Genomic DNA, 24,869 nt, shown 5'->3' on the forward strand with positions numbered 1-24,869 from the left:
TCTTCTTATTAATTTTTGTGCATAGGTAACAATTTTGCACCTCTTGTTGGGCCAAGGTGTAGATTCCCTTACACACATAATCTCGAAGCACTGTGTCACATAAGGCTTGGGTGCCCCAGTGGCTCTGTTGATGCAGGTGTTTTAAAATATTGCGAGTTATTTCTTTATTTAGAACAATTCTTCCATCTGGTGTTTTCCATGTTCCATCAGGTAACTGGCTTGCGCCCAGCTGATCCATGTTCTTTTCTTCCTTAGCAGTGAAAATGGGAGCTGTCTTTATGCCTTGCCTTATTGGGATTAAAGTCAGCAAACGGACTTCTTGTTGCATGGCTGCTCTTTTGGCTTCTTCATCAGCCAGTCTGTTTCCAATTGCTGTTGGGTTATCTCCCCTTTGATGGCTTGGTATGTAGACCACTGCTATTTCTTGGGGTAATGTTAAGGCTTCTAGAGTCAGAGTAATCATCTGTTCGTGTGCCAATTCCTTTCCTCTTGATGTAATTAGACCACGCTCCTTCCAGATCTTACCAAAGGTATGCACTACCCCGTATGCGTATTTGGAATCTGTGTAAATTGTTCCAATTTTCTTTGCCAGTATTCTGAGGGCTCTCTGCAAGGCATATAGTTCACAGGATTGTGCTGACCAGCTTCCGGGTAGTCTCGTGGATTCTACTACTTTCCAAGTATTTCCTTCTATTATAGCATACCCATTTCTTCTCATTCCGTCAACACATCTGGCGGAGCCGTCAATGTAGAATTCATATCCTTCTCCCAGCGGAGTATCGCAAAGGTCTTCTCGGGTCTTGGTCTGAAGATCTGTCAACTCGACACAGTCATGCTCCACCTCTTTCTCTGTTTCACTGCCGTATAAAAATTGAGCTGGATTGCAGCTATTAATTTTTGCAAACTGTAAATCTTCTCCAACCATTAAAATGGTTTCATACTTTAATATGCGAGAATCAGTCAGCCATCGATGGGCAGTTTGTGTTAATAAAACACTCACAGAATGGGAGGTGTACACAGTCATCTTTCCTCCAAAAGTAAGTTTACGTGCTTCCTCTACCAACAGAGCAGCAGCCGCTACTCCCTGGATGCACGTCGGCCATCCGCGAGACACTGGGTCCATCATTTTGGAAAGGAAAGCTACTGGGTGTCGCTGACCGCCTTTTTCCTGTGTTAAAACTCCCACATCTGTTCCTTGGTTATGAGTGACAAATAGCTGGAAGGGCTGTTTTAAAGAGGGCAGAGTGAGCACTGGGGCTCGTGTTAGGCGATGTTTCAAGTCCTCGAACCATCCCTCCTCCTCCTGGGTCCATTTCAATGGATAGTCATTTTCATTTGTCAGTTTATCATACATAAACTTCACCAAAGCTGAGTAGTCCTCTATCCATAACCTACAGTATCCTAAGAGTCCCAGGAATTGTCTTATTTCCTTCTTATTACGGGGTAAAGGCATTCTAGTGATTCCCGCAATTCGTTCAGGGGTAATTCGTTTCTGTCCTTTACTTATCTGGTGTCCCAGATATATTACAGTTTTCTCAACAAACTGTAACTTGTTTCTGGACACTCGTAGACCCTTTTTCCCCAGATAATTCAAGAGTCTAATGGTCTCTCCCCTCATTTCTTGTTCCTTGGGTCCTGATAATAGTAAATCATCCACATACTGCATTAGTTGGGAATCATCAGATTGTGGATAGTCCATCAGGATTTGTTCTAGCATTTGTCCAAACAGGTTTGGAGATTCAGTGAACCCTTGGGGCAATACAGTCCACCGAAACTGTCTCCGTCTACCTGTCCATGGATTTTCCCATTCAAACGCAAACATATCTCTACTTTCCTCTTCTAACGGACAAGTCCAGAAGGCATCCTTCAAGTCGATAACACTAAACCACTCATGGTCTGGGGGAATCCGACTCATAATAGTATAGGGATTAGGCACCACTGGGTGGCGGGTCTGAACAATAGCATTCAAACTTCTTAGATCCTGAACTAGGCGATAGGATCCATCTGACTTTTTTACTGGGAGTATAGGGGTGTTATAAGGTGACATGCATTCTTCTAATAGTCCGTCTCGTATTAAAGTCTCAATTACCGGCTGTAGCCCTTTTCTCCCTTCCAAAGAAATAGGATACTGACGTTTCCTTACCGGCTGATGACCTGGTATTAATGTGACATGTAAAGGTGGGATGTCCAGACCTCCTCGATTTCCCTCCTTATACCAGACTCTCTCGTCAATCTGCCGTTCATCCTCTTCCTTTAAAGCGCAGAGGTGGACTCGCACTTCTCCGTCCACAGGGAGAGCACCCAAACCTAGGAGAGCCTGTAAGTCCCTTCCTAGGAGGTTAAATCCAGCCGAAGGTAATAACAAGAGGTCTTGTACCCCTTCTCTTTCTTCCAGTTTCACTGTTACTTGGGGAATTATTGATACCATTCTGGGAGCCCCTTCTATCCCATAAATTGTCAAATTACTTTTTATAGGCTCAGTTCCGATTGGCACAGTTATTACACTACTTCGTTCCGCTCCTGTGTCCACCATAAACACCACCTCTTCTCCCTTGGGACCAATTTTTAGTTTTACCAGGGGTTCCCTCTTATATTTGGTCCCTAACATTTGGAACCCCTGACACCCCTAATCTTCTTCCATAAGTTCGAGGGCACGCAATTCCCTCTTGTATCGGGGGCATTCCCTCTTAAAGTGTCCTTCCTCATTGCAGTAATAGCACTTAACGAACCTCCGGGGTCTTCCCTCTCTTGGATATTTTGGATTGTTTAGAGGAAGGTTTTGTTTTCTTTCCCCTCTGGATTCAGCATTCATCTGTCGGATAGTCTGTACCATAACCTTTGTCGCCTTCTTTTGATCTTCTTCTTCTCTCTGCACATATACTTTTTGTGCCTTTTTTAACAGTTCACTTAGGGGTTTTTCACTCCAGTCCTCCTCCTTTTCTAGTTTCTTTCTAATGTCTTGCCATGATTTGGAAACAAATTCAATTCGAATAAGCTGTTCACCCATTGGTGTACTAGGGTCCACACCAGCATACTGTTGGACATTCTTTCTCACCCTCTCCAAAAAATCAGTAGGGGACTCGTCTTTCCCCTGGTGGTTCCCAAATGCCTTGGTAAAATTGTGACCCTTTGGCACAGCCTCCCGTATCCCTTTAATTGTCCATTCTCTATATTGTCTCATACTTGCCAATCCCTCGGGTGTTCGTTTGTCCCACCTGGGTTCATTTAAGGGATATTTTTGTTCATGGGGTCTAGGGTCCCCAGGTTGTTCATATTCCCACATGAGGAGGGCAGCCCGTCGAATCATCTGCCTCTCCTGGGGTGAAAATGATGTTCCCATTATTGCCTGCATCTCTTCCCACGTATATGTGTTTGGTCCCAAGAATTGGTCAAGCTGTTCAGCCAGTCCTATAGGATCTTCCAATAACTTTTTCATTTCTTTCTTAAATCCCCGCACCTCTGTACTAGTTAGGGGAACATTCACATATCCCGTTCCCCCTCCCGGTCCTCCCATAGGAACTTCTCTTAGGGGATTTAGGTTTATTGAAAACTTTGATGGTCCTGGACCAGTCTGGGATCTTGTCCAGGGTCGGTTTACCGGTGGAAGTTTAGGGTCCGACTCCCTTAATTCATCCTTTTTATCCCGGCCCCCTTGGGGGCAATCAGATTCATCACCTTTCCCCTCCGGTAATAAGCTTTCCTCGGGCGCAGTAGGCACCGGGGGAATATAAGAAGGGGGAAGGTTGTCCAGTGGTTCCCATTTCTTTTCTCCTGCCACTCTCAATTTAAAACATTCTGTTAAGGATCCTGGCCAGGGAACCCAACAAAATGCATATGCTGACTCTTCTTGATTCACCTTTGGTCTCGAATTTACATATATGTTTAATGCTTGTCTAACCCAATCCTCATCAGATCCAAATTTCGGCCACCAGACCGAGGAACCTTTAATAGGTTGTTTTGACCAAAGGAGACAATATTGGATCATCTTTTTCTTGTTTTTGTCCCGATATCTTTTACTATCCCAATTTTCAAACATTCTCCCCAAAGGGCTGTCAAGGGGTACTCCCAGGAATTGTCCTGAATTTTCAGACGAGCCCTTAGATTTTGATCCTCCCATTTTCCCACCTAGATCTGTTTATCGTTGCTGAGGACCCTCTCGCTCTGGACCCTACTCCCTTCCTCTCAGACGCCTCGTCGGAGGTGCTGTCCCTCCTTCGGTTACCGCTGAGGTTTTCCTGGGGTTGACCCCTCTCTTCTCGGCACTTCGTCGGAGGTGCTGTCCCTCCTTCGGTTACCGCCGAGGTTTCCCTGGGGTCCATCCTAGAGTCCCGCGACAGGGTCCTCACACAACGACAAAAGATGTATACTTAATCTATTCCGTTAGGTTTTTATCCAAACAGGTGTATCCCGTTACACCTGTTACCCAATCCCCACACCACAATCGTAAGTCGTCACTTACCGGTGTCTTCCCGGGGATTGAACCGTCACCCTTCTCCTCTCCGTCTTGTCGTGTCACCCTGTCCGGATACCACTCGCTCAAGCCGCCCGAAGCGACGAGCAAGGGACTAGGAGCCGCTGAACTCAGCGGGGTGCACCGCCTCCGATGTCCCTCTTCTCGCCTCCCCTCACGGCCGGAGTGTAGATCCCGGACGAGCCCCCATTTGTCAGAAATAAAACTTCTCACACATGAGTCTCTTTAAAACTGATGACACGACAAGCTTTATTTACAAGTCTGCAGAGTTGGACTCAACTGGTTTCTCACCAGTTAAGCCCCGATACATACAGTGCATTGATTTTTATACCTTTATTATTTGCCCTTCCCCTTCTTATTAATACTGTTTTAATTGGTTAGTATTACAAAAACATTCTAAGTATAATTGCATTATTAATTATCACGTTCGTTACGTACGCTGTGAACTCTACATTCACTAAATTCTGTTTCTCACACTTCTTATCAATCCTTTGTCTCCTGCATGTCTCTCACTATGACCATGAAAAGATAGGTTTAAAAAAACATATTCAGCAGCTCCTTCTGTCCTTGACTGCTAGTAAACTCTCTGTCCGTTCTGGCTTCCCTGTTTCTGATTAATCATCACATTTTAACTTAAGTCTTTTTAACCTAAATTCTCTATATCACAATGACGAAGGTTTGGATCTGGAGCTCGGGTTGCCAATGAAACCGCTCTATGCGGCTGCAGAGGCTGTGGGAGCACTGTAGGCCAATCCACGGACATTAAGTATCTCTGAAGGGACTCTCTTCTGCTGATAGGGGCTCTGGGCAATGTTCATGATTACTCTTTGCCTTACAGCAGGCAAACTTTGAAGAAGATTGTGTATAATGTATTGTTACATGACAATAAAAAGAACCTTTGAATGTTACATTTCTGTGCTGCTCATTGTGTCAAATTCTGGGCCCTCAAATGAGGGGACAAAAACAAGTTATTGGTGGTAGCTGGGGGCCTTGGTGGGTGAAGGTCAGTCCCCTCAGAGGAGGAAGGAGAGCTGGAGGAAACTTACCGGGAGGATGCGAGGAGCTCCCTTCACTGTCCGTGTCATCGTTGGAGATCGTCTGGTGGATAGCCCCCCGTGAGCCAAAAATGAGATAAAGGAGTTGTCGTGCTTGGCAGAGAACACGTCTCGGGGGGGTCCAGCCCAGGAATGGTGGGGAGAAAGATCGTCTCGAAAGATGGCTCTCGATTTAGTCCTGAGGGGAAGGGGACGCCAGGTCCACCAGCCACTCTAAGGGCAGAGATTGACAGGGCATCAAGGGTTACAGGGTGAAAGCCAAGGTGTGGGGGTGAGTGGGGGGATGGATCAGCTTATGATTAGAATGGTGGAGCAGACTCAATGGGCCAACTTGGGCTCTTGTAACCTGCAACAAGCAAATTTACTAGGATGTTGCGGTGTCTTCAGGTGTCGAGTTACAGGGGAAAAATATCAAACAGGTTAGGACTTTATTCCTTGGAGCGAAGAAGAATGAGGTTTGATCGAGGTTTATAAGATTATGAGGGGTACAGACAGAGTGGATGCAAGTCGGCTCTTTCCACTTAGATCAGGAGAGATAAATACGAGTTTTAAGACAAAAGGGTTTAAGGGGAACATAGGGGGGGGGGGGGGGGGAGAGTCTTCACTCAAACCACTTTCAGATGGCCAGAATACCTGAATGTAAAGCCGCCTAAAATACCCTAATGGGGCTCTCAGGAGGCCACCCAGAGGAGTACTCACTCAACCTACCTCGGGGAGGTATAAGCCACTTTCGGGTGGCCACAATACCCGACTGTAAAGCAGCCTATTCTACCCCAACGCGGCTGTCGGGTGGCCACCTGAAAGTGGAGAACCCGGCCAGGAGGTTTACCTACCTAACCCTTCTCCTGTAGGTATAATATCCTGCCTCGAGAATCCCCTGTTGCACCTGAAAGCAGCCCAGGCAAAGCTGCTAGCAGGGGACAGGCTGTTGACAGTCAGCTGGCAACCCGCTGACAGCCAGCCTCCCCGCTGCTTACACCTATCCTCCCCGCTGCGAACCGGGAACAGTGTGAGGCAGGAGTCACCGTTCAGACCGGGAACAGTGTGGGACAGGAGTCCCCACCCTCAACAACTACCCTCCCCGCTGCTTGACCGTCCCCTGGCATGGGACTATGGGGCTGGAGTGGCCGGCGTGCGACTTCAGGCCCCATAGTCCCGCGCCGGGCGGGCTGTCAGGCAGCAGGGAAGCAAGCTGTCAGACAGCTGCCCCTGCCCGGACTCAGGAGCTGGCGTTTGCTCAGTGGCCCCTCTCACCGCTCCAGACCTTTCAGGTGGCAGAACACCTTCAGTGCTGTCACCTGAACGTTCTCTCACAGACACCCGCAGCCTGCTCCGGAGCCGGATTCTCCTGACGATTCTATCTGAAAGCAGCTTCAGAGGGGGGAGTGTGGAACGAGCTGCCATCTGGTGGTGAATGTGGACTCAATCTTAAGTTTTAAGAATAAATTGGATAGATACATGGGTGCAGGTCAGTGGGACTAGCGGAATAATGGACAGCACAGACTAGAAGCATTGAATGGCTTTTTTTCTGTGCTGTAGCGTTCTATGGTTCGAGGCCCTGACTAAACACCTCTTACCTGGTTTCAGACCAGTCTCATACACTGCAATCAGAGTCGTGTATGAATATCAAAAATGAAGCCCACTTCCCACTCCTTCTGCATCAATCCCAACACTGGCCTCTGGGAGTATTCAGATGCTCCCCAGATATCTGCAGGGCAAACTCCAGAACTTTCCAAAACCTTAGTTTCCAAAGAGGTCTTTACCCAAAATTGTCACTTTGTAGTATCCATGGCAATATCCTAGCTCACACTGTTCCAGCTTCTTCCCAGAATCAGCCTGCATTCCAGTGAGTTTAGATGGTTGGAGGCCAAAGGCACGGAGAAGCAGGGCCTTGTCCCTCAAACGGAAGCTGCGAGCTACCATCCTGGACACGTCCCCGCTGTGGGCCAGATGTTCGTGTTGCACCGTCCAGCCACTCCACAGACCGCTCATCCAAGAGGCGTTTAGAATTGGGTGGCTGGAAGCTCCCTCCATTTCGTCGGACTCTATATAGAATTCCTGGCAAGCCCTGGCAAAGCTAAGCTCTGCAAAGAAAAAAAAACGACATTAATCCAACCGCGCCATTCACTTCACGACCAAGAGAACTTTTTGAACAGACACTGCTGAGCTTATCGATTTATGTGTGTATTGTTTTTTCAGATTTACTTTTTAAATTTAATTTAGACATACAGCATGGTAACAGGCCCTTCCGGCCCACGAGTCTGTGGTGCTCAAATACCCCAATTAGCCTACAACCCCTGGGACATTTGAAAGGTGACAAATGCAGGGAGAACGTACAGACTCCTTACAGTGTGGGATTCGAACCCTCGTCACTGGTGCTGTAACAGGATCTTGCCGTTATTAAGGAGGGATGTTCTCTGAGCAGGTTAAAAATACCCAAGGTGCTGACCCGCTGAAACCTTGGCAGCGATGCTGGGATATTGCAATGGATTAGTCCCTCTATCGATTGCAGGCAAAATCTTCGCTAGGATTCTACTAAATAGAATAATACCTAGTGTCGCCGAGAATATTCTCCCAGAATCACAGTGCGGCTTTCGCGCAAACAGAGGAACTACTGACATGGTCTTTGCCCTCAGACAGCTCCAAGAAAAATGCAGAGAACAAAACAAAGGACTCTACATCACCTTTATTGACCTCACCAAAGCCTTCGACACCGTGAGCAGGAAAGGGCTTTGGCAAATACTAGAGCGCATCGGATGTCCCCCAAACTTCCTCAACATGATTATCCAACTGCACGAAAACCAACAAGGTCGGGTCAGATACAGCAATGAGCTCTCTGAACCCTTCTCCATTAACAATGGCGTGAAGCAAGGCTGTGTTCTGGCACCAATCCTCTTTTCAATCTTCTTCAGCATGATGCTGAACCAAGCCATGAAAGACCCCAACAATGAAGACGCTGTTTACATCCGGTACCGCACGGATGGCAGTCTCTTCAATCTGAGGCGCCTGCAAGCTCACACCAAGACACAAGAGAAACTTGTGCGTGAACTACTCTTTGCAGACGATGCCGCTTTAGTTGCCCATTCAGAACCAGCTCTTCAGCGCTTGACGTCCTGCTTTGCGGAAACTGCCAAAATGTTTGGCCTGGAAGTCAGCCTGAAGAAAACTGAGGTCCTCCATCAGCCAGCTCCCCACCATGATTACCAGCCCCCCCACATCTCCATCGGGCACACAAAACTCAAAACGGTCAACCAGTTTACCTATCTCGGCTGCACCATTTCATCAGATGCAAGGATCGACAATGAGATAGACAACAGACTCGCCAAGGCAAATAGCGCCTTTGGAAGACTACACAAAAGAGTCTGGAAAAACAACCAACTGAAAAACCTCACAAAGATAAGCGTATACAGAGCCGTTGTCATACCCACACTCCTGTTCGGCTCCGAATCATGGGTCCTCTACCGGCACCACCTACGGCTCCTAGAACGCTTCCACCAGCGTTGTCTCCGCTCCATCCTCAACATCCATTGGAGCGCTTACATCCCTAACGTCGAAGTACTCGAGATGGCAGAGGTCGACAGCATCGAGTCCACGCTGCTGAAGATCCAGCTGCGCTGGATGGGTCACGTCTCCAGAATGGAGGACCATCGCCTTCCCAAGATCGTGTTATATGGCGAGCTCTCCACTGGCCACCGTGACAGAGTTGCACCAAAGAAAAGGTACAAGGACTGCCTAAAGAAATCTCTTGGTGCCTGCCACATTGACCACCGCCAGTGGGCTGATATCGCCTCAAACCGTGCATCTTGGCGCCTCACAGTTTGGCGGGCAGCAACCTCCTTTGAAGAAGACCGCAGAGCCTACCTCACTGACAAAAGGCAAAGGAGGAAAAACCCAACACCCAACCCCAACCCACCAATTTTCCCCTGCAACCGCTGCAATCGTGTCTGCCTGTCCCGCATCGGACTTGTCAGCCACAAACGAGCCTGCAGCTGACGTGGACTTTTTACCCCCTCCATAAATCTTCATCCGCGAAGCCAAGCCAAAGTCCCTCTATGTGCTGAGGATAACTCTGGGTACTGGATGCTATCTATCTACAAATATGACAGCTATTGGTGAGAACATATTGCAGCCCGACCAGCCACTTCAGTTCCCCAGACTGCTGCTGCCATTCCAATGGTCTTTGATCTCCTACGTTGCTTCCATGAACACCCAGCATATACTCGAGGAATAACAACTCGCCTTCCATTGGGCACATTGAAAACTGTATTGAACAATTTCAAATCCACAACACTTTACCTCTCACAGCACCTTCCTGTTTCAATTTGGTACTTTTTCTACAAAAAATTATTTTACCTCTAATGGTAACTTCAGCCTGCACCCAGACCCACATGTTCCACCACCCCAACCCCTCCACCCGGACCTAGACGATCCCCCCCCACCTCTGCCCAGATCCAGGCATTTCTACCCCCTCTGCCCAGACCCAGGCATTCCTTCCCTCTGCCCGGACCCAGACGATCCACCCCCCCTCCACCTGGTCCCAGACGTTTCCCACCCCCATCCGCCCAGACCCAGACGTTCTCTCCCTCTTCCCAGACCTTCTCTCCACCTGAACCCAGACATTCTCACCACTCCTCATCTCTGTCCTAAATCTACTCCCCTGGATCTTGAGGCCATGTCCCCCTAGTTCTGGCCTCCCCCACCCATGGAAACACCTCCCTCTATTTTACCTTTGCCTTCCATAATTTTATATGTTTCTTTAAGGACCCCTCTCAATGAAATATTACAAGGGGCTTAGACAAGGTAGGTAGAGTGTTTATGTCTAGGTATAAGTGGCAAGGTTTAAGTTTAAAGGAGAGGTGTGATACATTATTTTATACACAGAGTGGTAAAAAACTAGCACACAGAGGCATTTAGATGGGCCCACAAACAGGCAGAGAACACAGACCAGGTGCAGACAGAGGGGAATAGTTTAATCTGGCCCCAGGGCTGGTACAGACCTGATGGGCTGAAAGGCCTGCTACTGTCCTATACTTTCCCTCTTTGTTGACTGGGAGTTGTGAGGAAGTTGCTGTGTATACAAACCTTGGCCAAGGCTCACACTGGCCTCAGTGACCTTTGCACCTGTACTCGACAGAGGGGCAACAGGATCGTCTTCGCTGCTCGACTCTGTGCTTTCACTGTGCCTAGATCACAAAGAGAAGCGGTTGCATGAGAACACCAGGGACTATATTTCCAGCAGGAGATCATTCACCTCACTATGTCTGTGCCAAACCTGTACCGGTCCAGTCCGTCCAACAAGAGTTTCCATTAAACTACGTATCTGATCCAGTGAAACTCGACTGACTATTTAATACACAGAGATGCAGGAACTCAGCAGGTCACATAGCATCCATAAAAAACAGGGATACAATCAACGTTTCAGGCCAGAGGAGAGTACAAGCAGATAGGAGGGACGAAGGGGCGGGGGGAGGAGGGACAAAAGAGGAGGGAGAAGGGGCAGGGGAGGAGGGATGGGGAGAAGGGGCGGGGGGGAGGATGGATGAAGGGGCGGGGGGAGGAGGGACGAAGGGGCGAGGGGAGGAGGAAGAAGGGGTAAGGAGAAGAGCCCAGGCCAATAGATCAAGAAGTTGTAGGTGGATATGGGTGAGGTGGAAGAGAAAAGCTGATGAGAGGGAGAGGGGGGTAGCTCTCTAAATGTAAGAGTAGGGGGTGGGAAGCTGGTGGAAAGAAGACAGCGGAATGGGGAAAGAAAGATGGGGAGGGGCCTAATGCAAACTGCAAGAGTTTGAAGGGTGTCCAAATGGGATATTGGGCACCCAAGGTTTCAGCCATGTGGAGACCGAGGGCAAACATGAGACCACACCTCCTCCCCCATCAACATTTCATTTGTGAATCTGGACAGGGTTGTCTACTGGATCTGGTGCTCCCACTGTGGCCTTCTCCAAGTTGGAAAGACTGGGCGCCAACTGGGAGATCATTTCATCAAGTGATGGTCCATGGTGATCACCCCGTGGCCAACCATTTCAATTCACTTCCCTGTTCCCACACTGGCATGTTTACCCATGGCCTCGTGCTCCGCCAAATGGAGGCCACCTCCAAATTGGAGGCTCAACACCTCATCTTCCAATCCAAAGACATTAACGTGGACCTCCAGTTTCCATTAGGCTCCCCCACCTTCTCCCTCTGTCTCTCCTCCAGCTCCCCCTCCTCCCCTCTCCATTCAGAGATCTACCACTTCCCCCAATCACTTTTCAGTGTCTTTCCATCCTGCCCGTAACATTTTGCCTGGGGGGCCTGTGTTCCTCCCCCTGCCCCTCCTTTCCCCCTCCACCTTTTTTAATTCAGGTGCCCACCTGCTCTTTGCTCATGCCCTGATGAAGCGGCTCGGGCCCGAAACATTGGCTAAACGTCTTCGCTTGCTGTGAACTCTGTGGGAACTGCTGAGTTTCTGCAGCAGAGATTGACAGGTTCTTGATTAGCCAGGGGCATGAAAGGTCATGGGCAGGAGGTCAGGCAGTGGGGAGAATGGATCAGCTCATGATTAAGTGGCGGGGCAGACTCAATGGGATCAATGGCCTATTTTCGCTCCTGTGTCTTGTCTTTGGTGTGTTAAACTACAATCACGGCATCTGCAAGCTCTTTTGTAATCTTGGCTGAGTGGCCTGGAACACCGCTTTTCACATAGATTCTACCACCCTTGAGACAGTCTGCACTTTACTTCTCCAAGGCAGTATGGAGAGTGGTTGGGGGAGGGTGCAGAGAGGAAAAGCTGACCTTACCTCAATCGAACTTGTCTTTTCCTGTGGACTCCTCCTTCCTTGGTTTTCCTTTTCTGCCGTGGTGAGGCTGCTTGTTTTCTCTGGGACATTCTGGTAAAACACATTCCAGTTCACTAATCCAGTTCTGGATTCTGGACTGCCCTCCCCACTCATGCTGCAATAAAGGCCCAGGCCAGTATCATATTTGCCTTCCCTTCTCTCTGGACCCTGAAATCAGGGCACTTGACATCACCCGATCACGCTCCCTCTCCAAGGTTTGTTGGGACAACTCCATTCTCGGACAGCACAGGCAGCTACTCAACTAGTGAAACTTGGGCTTCCTCCCATCTGTCAGTGATCTTGACCCAGCAGCAACACAGCTGGGTGAAGGATAGAAATCTTCTCCCCTCATCTGATCTACACCCATGCCACCCTTTGGATGCACATCAGCCTCAGCTGAGACACCTATCGCAAGGTGATAGGCTCCCGACTATCAAGCGCATGTTGGCATCAAGGAAGCTCTGACCCACTGAGCTCAAGAAGTCGTGCGCAGTTTCCCAACGATATTTAGATGTGCTGCAGGGTAACAGGCCCTTTCGGCCCACAAGCCCGTGCCACCCAATTGACCTACAACTGTGAGGAAGCCCACACAGACACAGGGAGAACGTACAGAGTCCTTACAAGACAGCGCGGGGCTCGAACCTGGGTCGCTGGCGCCGCATCAGTGTTGAGCTAACCCCCGTCGCACCGCGAGCCCCCATGCTTGACTTGAGCGTGCATTATGTGCACCTTTAAGAGGAGAATCTCCCATCATCACCCAAACCTCCCGTTTCCCCTGGGTTGTCCTGCGGCCCAAAGGTGTGCGAGCTGGGTGGGGGGGCCTCACTTGGGGTATTGTGAGCTGATCTGGGCTCCTCATCTGAGAAAGGATGTGCCAACAGTGGAGAGGGTTCAGAGGAGGTTCATGAGGATGATTTTGGACATGAAAGGGTTAATATGAGGAGCATGTAGGTCATGCCCAGATGAGGAGCTCAAGCCTGAAACGTTGTTGATGTAACTTTATCTTCACTAGATAAAGGACGCGGTTTGACCCGCTGAGTTTCTCTGGCCTTGTGTTTTCACTTCAGTCACGGTGTCTGCAGACCTTGATATTATATTTCTACCACACAAGGAGCGATTAAACAGCTCTTGGCTTGTACCTGATGGAATTTAGGAGAACAAAGGGGGACCTCATTGAAACATTTTGAAATGCATGGACAGAGTCAATGTTGAAAGGTCGTCTCCTATGGTGGGAGAGTCCAGGACAAGAGGACACAACGTCAGGATGGAAGGACATCTGCTCAGAACAGAGACGCAGAGGAATTTCTTCAGCAAGAGATCTGCGAGATTTGTGGCCACGGGCGGTGGTGGAGGCTGGGCCACTGGGTGAATTTAAGGCAGAGATTGAAGGTTCTTGATTAGCCAGGGGCATCGAAGGCTATGGGGAGAAGGGCGGGCAGTGGGGCTGAGTGGGGGGATAGGTCAGCTCACAATTGATGGGCAGAATGGCCTATTTCTGTTCTTAGGTCTTCTGGTCTTTAAGGGTTGTGTGGGTGAGTGGTAGAATCTGGGAGGGAGGGGGGTGGTTAACGAACTATGTGTGAGGGAAATTCAGTAAAATCCCCATTTTCCAGAATTCAAGCAACTGGCAAAAATTTAAAAAGCCCAAATTTTAAAATTGGTGCCCCCTAGTGGTTAGTCGCTAATCACACAACACACAACACAACACATCAAGCAAACAGAAAAATCACTTATCTGGCATCTGCCAATCCCCTTAGGTGCCGGATACCGGGGGCTTTATTGTATTAACGTTCCATGTGATCTTTATGACTGGAGGAATGATCTTTCTCTCACCATCACCCCTGAAATGAACACTCACCTGTTGACAGGGATCACAGGGCTGCTGGCTCTTCCTGTGCCCAGGGAGGACAAGTCGCCAACACAAGCCAGCTCTTCTCTGCTCTTTGTTCCTCCGGCTTCAAAGACAACGACCTCCTGAAAGTGAGAATCAGGGGTTACCATACAGGCCAGCAGTCTCTCTCTCTCTCTCTCTCTCTCTCTCTCTCTCTCTCCCAAACTTCATAAACACCCTAGGGCCTGAAAGTGAGAATCAGGGGTTACCGTACAGGCCAGCAGTCTCTCTCTCTCTCTCTCTCAAGCTTCATAATCACCCTGAGGCATGTTCCATTTACCTGCTCCTCAGCCACACTCTTATCTAGACTTGGACAACCTGGGGTTTCTATACCGGTGGTGTAGAATCCTGTGTATCCAGGATTTCTTCTGGATAAAACAGTCACTCGTGAAGAAGGCAAATGCAGGGATGTGACATTGAGGCCTCACTTGGAGTGATGGGGACACTTTTGGGCTCCTCGTTTAAGAAGTATGTGCTGACATTGGAGAGGCTTCAGAGATGATTCACAAGAATGATTTGTGGAATTAAGGGATTATCATATGAGGAGTGTTTGATGGTTGATTCTTGGACAGTAATCCTCGGAGTTCAGAAGAATGAGGGGAGACCTTATGGAAGGATTTCAAATATTGAAAGGCCTGGATAGAGTAGATGTGGTAGGGAGTCCATGGTAGGGATCTAAGGGCGCCCATTCTAAACAGAGATGAGGGTAAATTTCTTCAGCCAGCAAGTGGTGAACATCGGGCAGCGGTGGAGACCAGGTCGTATTTAAGGCTGAGATTAATAGCTATCAGAATAGTCAAAATATGAAAGGCAGGGGAGTGGGGCAGATTGCAAGAATATATCAGGTTATGGAATAGCTTAGAGGACTCAAAGGGCCAAATGGCCTACCTCTGCTCCCATATCCTATGGTTTAAATCAGCGGTTCTCAAACTTTTTCTTTCCACTCACGTTCCACTTTAAGTCTTCCCTAGGCCTGTGATTAGTAAGGGGTTGATCAAGGTGGGACGTGAGTAGGAAGGGAAGGTTGAGAACCACTGCTCCAGACCCAACTGATACTGAAATATTTTGCTTGAAAAAAATTGTCATTTCCTTTGGAGCTCTGAAACAGCACACAGAATGAGTCAATGAGGCATGATTAAAATAGTGATTTTCAGCCCTATTTCTTTCTACCCACGTCCCACCTTAATCGTCATTAATTAATTAATTAATTTGTAATAATCGTTATTATTAAGGTGGGATGTGAGGGGGAAAAAATAGAGTTCCTTTGGAGCTCTGAAACAGTGCACAGAACGAGTCAATGAGGGATGATTAAAAGTGGTTTTCAAACTTTTTTCTTTCCACCCACATCCCACTTTAAGCAATCCCTTACTAATCACAGAGCACTGATGGCCTAGGGATTACTTAAAGTGGGATGTGAGTGGAATGAAAAAGGATGAGAACGACTGGTCTAAATGTGGGGTGACGAGGTTTACACAGCAAGATCCAACAAAGAGCAATGTGATTTGGTTTCCAGTGGAGTTAGCAAAGGGCCAAATATTACACAGAGCACACCAGGCTAATGCTAGGGATCTTTATACACTCAGCTTGGAGATCAGAACAAGTCTGGATTTAGGGTCTCATCTGAAAATACAACACAAGAGGTAGTCCGGCATTCTCTAAAGGTGATTAGATGCTCCACACTTTGACTCAAAGGGTGGAGGGAATTGTACCCATTGAGCCGGGGAGATGGGTTTATTTACTGTGTGTTCTTGCCTTAACACCAAAGTACTTATAGCTCTGATCACCAGCACGGGTGAGAATAAATGCACAAAGTGAAACACGAAAGTCTGCAGATGCTGTGATTGTAATAAACAGATAGAAATGCTGGAGGAGCTCAGCAGGTTTCACAATGTTCATGGAAGGTAAAGATATATTACCGACCTTTCAGGCCTGAGCCCTTCAAGGCTTATACCTTGAGGAAGGGTTCAGGCCCAAAATGTAAAAAGTACGTTGAAACCTTGTTAGAACATGATCCGTTAATCTGCAGAATCGCATAGCCCGGGTGTCTGTGGACCCCAAACTTTGCAAATAAGTTGATTAAAAAGTTCAGAATACCAATATTAAAAGAATGCGCTTGCTTTGTTTCATTGAAATTGTTAGTTATAAGCCGCTTTCAGGTGGAATTGCTGGGAGAATGCGGCTCCGGAGCCAGTTGCGGGTGTCTGCGAAGGGAGGTTCAAGTGGCAGCCCTGAAGGCGCTGTTCTGCCACCTGAAAGGTCCACAGCGGGGAGAGGTGCCATGGAGCAAACGCCGGATCCTGAGTAGGGGCAGGGGCAGCCGCCTGACAATCCCCTTCCCCAATGCCCCAGCCCCGTAGTCCCGCGCTGGCCACTCTAGCCCTGATGTCCCGCGCTTGAGGGCTGTCGGCAGCAGGGAGGGGGGCTATTTGGGTTTGATTATCCGTAGGCACTCTGACATATATGCATCTGTTCCATGACCCGGCTGTAACGTGGTGTGAAATCTTGGACCCCAATTACCGCGTTCTAACGATGTTTTACTGTATATCTGTACCCCCATGGATGCTGCGAGACCTGCTGTGTTCCTCCAGCATTTCACAAGATATCGGCATAGGAGTAAGCTGATTGGCTCTTCTCCGCCATTCTGTCGTGAAGTGATCACATTCTTGGGCCAAATAAAAAAAGGAGGTTGATTTTAACATGGTCAGTCATTTGACCTCAGTAATCACCTGTGTCATTTAAGGCATCGGGGGACTGGTTGGTAAGTTCGCGGCCTGGGAGGGCGTCAAGGGCTCAGATGGCAGGCAGCCAGGGCGTTGGGAGTTTAGATGGGTAGGCGGCCGGGGTGAAGATCTGTGGTCGGGGGGGGTCAAGAGCTCTGCTGGGCGGGGGGCAGGCAGTTGGGGCAAGGGACGTTGGGACCTCCGGTAGGTAGGCGGCCGGGTCAGGGTCCGCAGTCCCTGATAAGCTTGGATGGGTGGGCAGTCGGGACCAAACATAGGAGGGTCAACCTTTACACGGATCATACAAAAACCAATTTTTGGGCCCCAGAGAGGTGGGAGGGAGGCGATGTTACATGGTATCGATGATTAGGTGAGTACACATGGTATGTGTACACTAATATACACAAATACTCACGTGAACATTCATGGACAGGCAGACACACAGATGTGTGTAACTACAAAATCTCTTCCTACCCCACTCTAACAAAAAGTATTTACTATCCACAGTCACTGACCACTGATAGCTATTTGTTCAGCTGCATTACCTCTCCATCGTCTGAGCTCAGTGACTTGTACTTTACACAGCTAATGTAGCCTTGGACTGTGACCCTCCTGTACTCGCTGTACTCCACCTGATCCAGGAGCTGCTTCAGTTCTGACATGGTTGTCAAGGCCATCCCACTTGAGAAAAATATATTTATTGGAGGCACTGCAGATCCACAGGCAATGTCAGAAGAGAATGAATAGCTTAAGCTTTTACTCAGAGTGGTGTGGTGTTTGAGCAACATTGTTACGGTGCCAGCGACCCGGCGCTGTCTGTAAGGAGTTTGTATGTTCTCCCCGTGTCTGCATGGGCTTCCTCCGGGGCCTCAAGTTTCCTCCACACTTCAAAAATGTACGGGGGGTGGAGGGTGTAATTGGGCAGCACAGGTTCGAGGGCTGAAAGGGCTTGTATGTCTAAAATTAAAAATTTTAGAACCCAGCACAGACACGTGTCAGATAAATCAATTTACAGTAAAGTCCCCATTATTTGGAATTCAATCAACTGGAAATTCAAACCACTGACAAAAAACAATGCACAAGAACAATAATCGAATGAAGAAAACCAAGCGGATGGACCCCTTGGGTGAGCTCTGAGGCTTCGTTGGACACGCAGGGGTTTACCCTGCTGAGCTAGCGATGCCCCTCAATGCGGGCGCATTCTTTTTCTTTTGCTGTCACCACTTGCATGGAGGTGAGTCAGGTTGCACTGAGGGTCTGATGCCAGGATGAAGAACTGGTCGGTGCTGCTCAGCGACTCTCCCAAATCCCTGCCCAGTATTAGGCATATTAGTAAGACTTAATCTGTAAACTTGGGGGAGGGAGTTAATTATGACGGTAGCACATTTAAAGCGCCAGCGACTAGGGTTCGAATTTAAATATAAATTTTGTAAGTTAAGAGAATTACTCGATCAATACCGATTTCTTTTTCCAAATTACTTTACATTTTAAACCATCTTTTGTCTTTTAAATGGTGTAGTCTTAATGCAGGTGAATTAGTTAGGCATTGTAAGAGTGACTCTCAATCAACCGGAAAATTCGCATATCCGGCATCCATGATCCCCGAAGGTGCCGGATAATTGGGATTTTACTGTATTCCTTTTACAGAAGAGGATTATTTAATTGGCCATTTCAAACTGATGTTGTTCTGTGTGTGATTTGACTGTGCTAACCACATCTCCTGATGCTTATTGACATTGGTCAAGACACAAAAGAACCCCCAGTCTTTCAAACAGTCCATACAATCTTCTCCATTTATCTCTCTGACAGAATAGGCCACCCTTGATTCTGCCCCCCCATCCCATGTACAGCACTCAGCATCACTCCCTCTAACTAGGTGATACTCCCTCCGTCCGGGCCTTGTGATGGAAAGACAGCTCTCTCAAGGCATTACAGTGTTCCACTGGCACGGCCCACCTTCTGCACCACCTATACTGTGGCACTCCCTTAGCATGGTTTCTCCCACTCTGCAGTCCTCCCTCTGATCTTCCCTGACAGTGCAAACCCCTCAGCAGCATCTCAGTGTGGTATCAGCCCTGACTGTGCAGCAACCCCTCCCCTCCGACAGACAACACAAGACCCCGCTTCAGTTTGGATTACAGGCACAAAATCCTGCTCAGGGTTTTCAATTCATGCCTCTGTGTCCATATGTCTTACGGTCTTGTATCCCTCCAAGACCATAAGATAGAGGAGTAGAAATAGGTTATTCAGCCCATCGAGTCTGCCCCGCCATGTAATCAAGAGCTGACCCATTCTCTCACTCAGTCCCACTGCCCAGCCTCTCCCCATAACCTTTGATGCTCTGATTAATCAATCTCTACACCCAATGACCCGGCCTCCAGAATCGCCTGTGGCCACAAATTCGACAGATTTACCGCCCTCTGGCTAAAGAAGTTCCTCTGTGTCTCTGTTCTATCCTGAAGTTGTGCCCTCTTGTCCTAGACACTCCCTCCATGGAAAACAATCTTTCTACATCTAATCTGTCCCCACCTTTCAACATTCAAAATGTTTCACTGAGATCCCCAACATCATTCTCTTAAATTCCAAAGAGTTCAGGCCAAGAGGCATCAAATGCTCCTCATATAATCCTTTCATACCCAGAATCATCCTTGTGAACCTCCTCTGAACCAACGTCAGCACATCCTTTCTTAAATGAGGAGCCCAATACTCTGTGAGGTCTCCTCAGTGCCTTATAAAGCCTCACCTCACATCCCTGCTCAGATATTCTATTCCTCTTGAAATGAATGCCAGCAGATGGTGGTGACCGGCAGGCAGGGGTGATTAGCGTTCGGCTCAGTTAGACTCACCAAGGACTTCTCGTCGATAATCCCGTTCACTGCAGGGCAACGGAGGGAAGCTGTAACATCCACCAATCCGGGTTCGGCTCAGACTCTCCGTCTCCTTATCCTTAGCTGTTCGTATCCACTGAATAAACTCTTTCACTTTGGGGTTCCGCAATGGTGGCCTGAAGGGTGAAAGCAGCAAGCCTGAAAGCTGGGGTCTGGAAGTAGTTATACGATTTGTGCGGACCTGCAGCATGTTTACGGAACCAACCACAGTAACTGTGTAAGGCTGTCGCACAGTCCGCATGGTCAATGACAGCATCTAACACAGATCTTATCCCACCTGATTCACTTGCCAGCCTGTGCTCTGGACTGATGAGAAATTAATACCTCAGCTGGCTTTAGAAAGAACATGGGGACAAGTTTAGGACTGTTTGGTTCTACAAGATCACCAGTTGCTTCCAGGCAAAAATGCACTCATCAGGAACAAGTCTCAGACTGGGATGTGGTTGATAGAAAAATAGAGGGTTATGAGTCCCTGGGGTGGATTAGTGTTTTTTGAGCATGTATATGTCAGCACAACATCGTGGGTCAAAGGCCCTGTATCGTCCTGTAATGTTCTATGGGTCACGATTCAAAAAAAAATTTAAAATTTTTTTCGATTTTTGGGCATCAAAGGCAAGACCAGTATTTATTGGGGATGAGTCATCTTCTCGATCTGCTGTCACAGTGCCGTTCGGGAGGTCCAGGTTTTAGACCCAATACGGTGAAAAATTGGAGACAAGCGGGAATAGGATTCTCAATCCCTTCAGGATTGAAGGGCATCCATTTAAAACAGATTAAAAAAAAAACAAAGGAATTTCTTTAGCCGGGGGTGGTGAACCCCTGGATTTTGCTGCCACTGTGGGAGGCCAGGTCGTTGGGTGCATTAAAGGCTATCTGAATAGTCAGGGTATCAAAGGTTATGGGAAGAAGGAAGGGGAGTGGGGATGAGTGGGAGAATGGATCAGCTCATGATGGGATGGCAGAGCTTACTTGATGGGCTGAATAGCCTCCTTCTGCTCCTACATCCTATTGTCTTATTTGGAAGTCAAGAACAGGAGAAGCCCATTCAGTCATGGACCTGTTCCAACAGTCAAAAATGTAGTTAGGCAACCAGTCTGCACATGATACTCCCACTAATGTCTTATATCTATATATCCATAGTTCTAAAATTAGCTACAATGCGCTCTGTGCTAAAATCAATGTGCATGTGATTGTGGAGGAACTCAGCAGGTCTCACAGCATCCATAAAGAAATATAATGGACGTTTCAGGCCTGAGCCCTTCTTCAAGATAATACACTTTCGCTCTGTCCACTTCAATGATAGGGATCTCCCAATGGCCCACCGTTTCAATTCTGTGCCCAACTCCCGTGCTGACATGTCTGTCCATGGCCTCAGGCTCAGCCAAACCAAGGTCCCCCATAAATGGGAGGAACAACATCTAATTTTCCAACTGGACGGCATTAACATAAACTTTTCCAACTTGCCAATCCCCGTTCTCCCTCTCTTCCTCGTCCCTCTGTCTGCTTTCCTCCGGCTCTCCACCCCCTTCCTTCTCCATTCACAGAGCCAACCTCCTCCTCCCCTGTTTGCTAGTGTGCCCTCCCTCCCTTATCCACCTATTACCTCCTGCCTGTGTCCACCGCCCTCCCTACTCCCTCCCCCCACCATTTTAATCAGGCACCTGCCTTAATTTTGCTCATACCTTGATGAAGGGCTCAGGCCTGAAACCTTGGTGATGAACCTTTATCTTTGCTATATAAAGTACACTATTTGACCTGCTGAGTTTCTCCAGTGTTGTACTTTCAGTTCATTGTCCATTCAGTGGCTTGGGCCATCCCAACAACCATACTGTGATAAATAATGTTTCATAAGTTGTGACTTTTTACAAGTCTAAAACATGTTACGTCCATGACTAGAAGAGGAGGAGAGTGAGTCCCTCCTTTTGCTTTCGGGCTAATATACATACCATTGACGTACACCTGGCTGTACTTAGTGGTGACCAAATGTGGGAATGTTGTTTGTCTGCTGGGAGCGATCACTTTGCCTTCGACCTTGACATTGGTACACACAAGAAAGGTCACTTCAATGAAAACGAAAAGAAAAGAACACTTTAGAGGCTGCATTTGAGTTGAGTTAGCATCTAAATCTCGACTGGCTAGAAACTGGTGAAATGAGTATGTGTTAGATAGTTCTGAATCGATGTCGAGCTGGCCTGTAAGGAGTGAAACACTAGAGTCTGCAGCCACTGTGATTGTAGTAAAAACGCACAGAGATGCTGGAGGAGCTCAGCCAGTCTCGCAGCGTCCATTAAGATATATTACCGACATTTCAAGCCTGAGCCCTTCTTCAAGGTATAAGCAAAAAGCAGATAGGAGTCTGAATAAAGACAGGGGAGAGAAAGGGGGGAGAATGGGAGGGGGAGGAGTCCAGACCAAAAGGTGTTGAGTAGCCACTATTCAAGGCCCCAAACAGTTCTTCCATGGGAATCAACACTTCACTTGCATCTAGTGCTCCTGTTGTGGTGTCCTCTACATCAGGGACTGGGAGATCGCTTTGCTGGGCACCTCGGCTCTGTCCATCACAACGGCATGGATCTCTTTGTGGCCGTCCATTTCAATTTCCAGCCCCATTCCCTTGCTGATGTGTCTGAGCATGGTCTTGTGCACAGCCTGACTGAGGCCACCCACAAATTGGGGGAACAAAACCTCATTTTCCGTCTGGGCCCCCTCTCGGGATCAACATCGACATTCCTCTAGTTCTGTCTCTCTCTCCCCTTTTCCCTCTGTCTCCTTTTACAGAACCAAAATTAATTCTCACCTTTCCTCTTCATATCCCAATTAACACCTTTTGTCTGTTGGTCTGTACTTCCCCCCCTCCTCCCATTCTGCCTGCCTGCATTTTGCTTATATCTTGAAGGGCTCAGGCCCGAAACATCAGTAATATATTTTTACCTCCTGTGGACACTGCGAGACTGGCTGAATTTACTGTCCCTTTAAGAATGAGGCTCGAGAGTTCTGTGAAGGGGAAATTGAATAAAAAGCAAATCCCAGCAGCCCATGGAGTTAGCTAGAAAACATCTCCAACTTTCAGGACTGTCGAACCTTGACGTAAAATGACTCTGCATTTGTCATGCGTCAGGCGACATCCGAGTGCTACAAACGTGAAGGGTGAGGGTGCATTGAGATCAAAATTTCTCGCTACCCTTGAGCTAAGGAATTTGCTGGGATACCTCGGAGGTTAATTAGGGCACTGCATTAGCGTGACACCATTACAGTTCTGGTGCCCCGGGTTCAAATCCGGTGCTGTCTGTGAGTTTGTATCTTCTCTCCGTGTCTGTGTGGGTTTCCTCTGGACGCTCGGATTTCCTCCCACTCTTCAAAAACATACAGAAGGTATAAGTTAATTGGTGTATTTAGTGGGCACAGGCTCGTGGGCCTGTTACCGCGCTGTATGTTCAAGTTTTATAAAAATAATGAAAAGACAAGCAGGTTGTTAAAAATGCAGATCTTACAATAAATCAGACTGGGCAAGTCTTGTTGGAGGGACAGTACTGGCAAGGTACCAACTGTTGAAAGAGCTGTCCCCCAGAATAAAGATTTCAGATTTATTGTCAGAGTACGTACATCTCCTGCGCCTGCAGGAGATATTGTCACACTAGTGAAGGGGTTCTACTGAGGGGACACTGCACTGTTAGAGGAGCCTCACCAAGTACAATCTTTTCATCAGAAATCTATAGCACAGAACAGGCCCTTCAGCTCACAGTGTTTTGCAGACCTCATAACCTACTCTAACTTCCTAATTTCCCTTTTGTGTAACCTTCCATTTTCCTCAGTTCCAATCCACTTGTCTGATGGTCTCTTAAAAGATCCTACTGTATTTGCCTCCACCACTCTCCAGGTGGGAAAAAACTTGCCTTTTAGATTCACCTTGTACTGACTCCCAAGCACGTTAAAAGTATGATAAAACATGTCAGCCATTTTGGCCCTGGGAAAAAGCCCCTGGTCATCCACACGATCAATGCCTCTCATCACCTTGTGCACCACTATCAGGTCACCCCTCATGCTCTTTCACACCAAAGAGAAAAACTGATTGGAAATATTCCACATTTAAATAATTGTGAACACAAAAGTCTGCAGACACTATGACAGTTGTAAAAAGACAGAAATGCTGGAACTCAGCAGGTCCTGAAGGTAAAGATAATTAATCAACATCAAAGTGTAAGAAAAAGGAGGTACTGAATTGGAGGTCGATCCACAGGACCACAAGAGCGGCAGAGAGGACCACTGGTGTCAGGATATGGAAAAATGCCGGCAGGTGTCCGAGCAAAAGAGTAAGGGGGAGAAGGTGCGGTTGCAAAAGCAGGAGGTGGTAGGTGGAGAAGGGTGGGAGGGGACAGCAGTGAACAAGTGGAGGAGGGATGGCTGGGGAAAGGGAGGGAGAAGGCTGGAAAGGGGGAGGGGAGGAGGAGAGCTGGTTAGCAGACACCAGAAAAGTCGAGGTTAATGTCATCTGGTTGGAGAGTGCCAGATGGAAAATCAGGTGTTCTTCCTCCAATTTGTGGGTGGTGTTCTTGGTGGGATAGTATACAGGCTATGGACAGACATATGAGTATGTTGCACTCCAAGATGCACATGATTTCACAAATCAACCAACTAATTCCAATGGCATGGAAACCACAAATGGAGCTGATGGGATTTGTTGCAGCTTTCGTCCGCCTTCATAGCTGTTGAGTTCGGCCAGAGTCTGCCCTGCAACTCCATCCTGCACTAAACTGTTCTCACACCTAGTTCCAAGTTCCGGCCTTTTCCCCATATCCCTTGATACCCTGACTAATTAGATACCTATCAATCTCCCTTTTAAACTCCCCCAGTGATCGAGCCTTCGCAGCTGTATGTGGCAATGAATTCCATGACTCTCTGGCTAATGAAATTTCTCTTCATCTCAGTTTATGGGAACCTTCTAATTTGAAGACTGTGTCCTCTTGTCCTGGATTCACTCACCAAGGGAAACATCCTATTCACATCTACTCTGTCCAATCCTTTCAGC

General features: G+C 47.9%; 1 protein-coding gene across 1 annotated transcript in view; it reads right to left on the reverse strand.

Annotated features, from left to right (window-relative positions):
• Window positions 1–4,691: 4,691 nt before the first annotated feature.
• Window positions 4,692–24,869, reverse strand: part of LOC138753058 (RPA-related protein RADX-like) — a 34,095-nt gene continuing 13,917 nt past the window's right edge. Inside the window, 10 exon segments of the mRNA XM_069915650.1 lie at window positions 4,692–5,628; window positions 5,631–5,704; window positions 7,290–7,610; window positions 10,609–10,709; window positions 12,306–12,395; window positions 14,203–14,318; window positions 17,501–17,636; window positions 19,798–19,959; window positions 20,130–20,235; window positions 21,790–21,903. Of these exon segments, the coding sequence (XP_069771751.1) occupies window positions 5,485–5,628; window positions 5,631–5,704; window positions 7,290–7,610; window positions 10,609–10,709; window positions 12,306–12,395; window positions 14,203–14,318; window positions 17,501–17,636; window positions 19,798–19,959; window positions 20,130–20,235; window positions 21,790–21,903 (1,364 nt within the window). The 3' untranslated portion in view covers window positions 4,692–5,484.

This window comes from Narcine bancroftii, chromosome 2, assembly GCF_036971445.1.
Source record: "Narcine bancroftii isolate sNarBan1 chromosome 2, sNarBan1.hap1, whole genome shotgun sequence".
In the NCBI taxonomy this organism is placed as follows: domain Eukaryota; kingdom Metazoa; phylum Chordata; class Chondrichthyes; order Torpediniformes; family Narcinidae; genus Narcine; species Narcine bancroftii.